This window comes from Delphinapterus leucas, chromosome 7, assembly GCF_059928025.1.
Source record: "Delphinapterus leucas isolate spDelLeu-1000000601 "Yukka" chromosome 7, BTC_Dleu_Yukka2, whole genome shotgun sequence".
Classification (NCBI taxonomy): Eukaryota; Metazoa; Chordata; class Mammalia; order Artiodactyla; family Monodontidae; genus Delphinapterus; species Delphinapterus leucas.
This window is the reverse complement of record NC_143135.1, coordinates 37,674,133-37,676,499: the sequence shown is the minus strand read 5'-3', so window position 1 is coordinate 37,676,499 and position 2,367 is coordinate 37,674,133. Positions and strand designations below refer to the sequence as shown.

The following is a 2,367-nucleotide window of genomic DNA, read 5'->3' as shown; positions in this document are numbered from 1 at the left end:
CTTTCTCAGAATCTGTCCTCCATGTCACCTCCTCACTCACCCAAACCCCCTGGATCTTATCCTATGCAGCTTCCTTTTATAACAGTGGTTCGGGGCCAAGGGCAATTTTGTGTCCTGGAGATATCTGGCAATGTTTGGAACCACTTTTGGTTGTCACACTTGGGGAATAGGTTGCCCGTTAGTGGGTAGAAGTGAGGGATGCTGTTAAACGTGTTACAATACCCAGGACAGCCCTGAACAACAAAGAATTGTCTGGCTTAAAATTTCAATAGTATGAAGCCGAGGAATCCTGCCCTATAAAGATAGCTCCCTTTTCTCCTTTAAACATATCACATAGGGGCTCCCCTGGTGGCACAGTGGTTGAGAGTCCGCCTGCCGATGCAGGGGACACGGGTTCGTGCCCCGGTCCGGGAAGATCCCACATGCCGCGGAGCGGCTGGGCCCGTGAGCCATGGCCGCTGGGCCTGCGCGTCCGGAGCCTGTGCTCCGCAACAGGAGAGGCCACAACAGTGAGAGGCCCGCGTACTGCAAAAAAAAAAAAAAAACATATCACATAGAGCCCTAAGTGAGATGCAGTCCAGAGACAGCATCATAGGGGCCCGACAACCAGGTCCAGCACAGCTGTGCCCCTCCCCCCATAACGACTCTCATTCCAGTTACCAGGAGCAGGAACCTACGCACAAAGAATGCTCTTCTCAATCTATGGCACTCATGGTGCTATAGCCGCAGGATGAAACTGAGTCAGTGGAGGATTTTTCATTCCTTGATTCTTCCTTAAGGTGTGTCACAGTTTTCTGTCCACCTGATAATCCTTTCTCTATGTGCTTTCCTCCCAGGGGCTAAAGACATGTGGAGAGCCTACTCTGACATGAAAGAAGCCAGATACATAGATTCAGACAAGTACTTTCACGCCCGGGGCAACTATGACGCTGCCCAAAGGGGACCTGGGGGCGTCTGGGCTGCTGAAGTGATCAGGTACCAGGGGCCCTGAGGATGCAGGGATGGGTGTGAGAGCCTCGGGCAGCCAGGAGGGGCCAAGCCGTGGAGAACTCCCTGTAGGGCTGTGGCCTCTCCTCCTCTGTGTGTAATTTTTTTTTTTTTTTTCGGAACGCGGGCCTCTCACTGTTGTGGCCTCTCCCGTTGTGGAGCACAGGCTCCGGACGCGCAGGCTCAGCGGCCATGGCTCACGGGTCCAGCCGCTCCGCGGCATGTGGGATCTTCCTAGACCGGGGCACGAGCCCGTGTCCCCTGCATCGGCAGGCGGAGTCTCAACCACTGCACCACCAGGGAAGCCCTGGCCTCTCCTCCTCTTATCCACCCTCACCCTCCGTGTCCTGTGTGGGGTCTGAGTGGCTGAAGAGCAGAGCAAGGCTGGTGGGACAGACGATTCCCAAGCCTCCCCCATGGGTGCTGTTCACCCAGCATAAGGGGACCCACAGGGCTGAGGTGGGCTGAGCCCCGGCAGCCTCAGGCTTCATCCCCTCTTTCCTAGCTCCTGTCAGAGTCCATGATTCCTTGGAAAGAGGAGAGATGGGGAGGGTGGGTTGTTGCTCCTCAGCCCTGGAGTAATCCTCTACCTGCCCTCCTCCATTCCAGCGATGCCAGAGAGAATCTTCAGAGAGTCACAGACCTTTTTCAGCATGGAGACAGTGGCCACGGACTGGAGGACTCGAAGGCCGACCAGTTTGCCAATGAATGGGGCCGGAGCGGCAAAGACCCCAATTACTTCCGACCTGCAGGCCTGCCCGACAAGTACTGAGCTGCCTCTCACTCTGCTCAGGAGACGACGGGGCTGTGAGCCCCCAAGGGCAGGGACGCTGAGCTAGTGAGTTCTCTGTCCACAGAAGCCAGCAGATCTAATAAATGCTTAAGACATTGAATGTTGAAAACCGTGTGTTATTCTTTGATATAAGGACAGCCTGTTTGTTCCCAAGGGATGATGGCCGGGCACCCGAGTGAAGGCCGAGTCTGTGCCTGTGTCTTGGGTGTCGGGGCCACAGTCTCAGCATCATACGGGGCAGACACCCTGCTCCACCCCTTCCCCTAATCAGACCCGCTCCCCTCCAGGCCCCTCTGGTTACAGTGGTGCTCTTTCTAGGCCCTTCTGTATTCAGGCCTCTTCACTCCCTGGCAGTTGTGTCCTGTCAGCTTCTCTGCCCTGGGGTCTAGTGCCCTCAGTTCATCCTCAGTGGTGTCTGTGTGCGGGCAGGGGACACAGCCTCGGGACGACTGGATCGTGGAATCCTGCTCCAGCAGCTGCACCTTGATCTTCTCTTCATTTCTCAGCAACACCTACAAATCCATCTATGAACCAATTTCTGTCTGTGCCATCCAGAAGTGCCTCCAACGCTGTTTCCCTTCACTCTA

At 55.7% G+C, this 2,367-nt stretch overlaps 1 protein-coding gene across 1 annotated transcript; it reads left to right on the top strand.

Annotated features, from left to right (window-relative positions):
- The first annotated feature begins 832 nt into the window (after positions 1 to 832).
- On the top strand, positions 833 to 1,873 carry LOC149748714 (serum amyloid A protein). The gene is made up of 2 exons (XM_089915073.1): positions 833 to 975; positions 1,597 to 1,873. Exons 1-2 carry the CDS (start codon positions 848 to 850, stop codon positions 1,757 to 1,759), a joined length of 291 nt encoding a protein of 96 aa, XP_089771199.1. The 5' UTR covers positions 833 to 847; the 3' UTR covers positions 1,760 to 1,873.
- Positions 1,874 to 2,367: the final 494 nt, after the last annotated feature.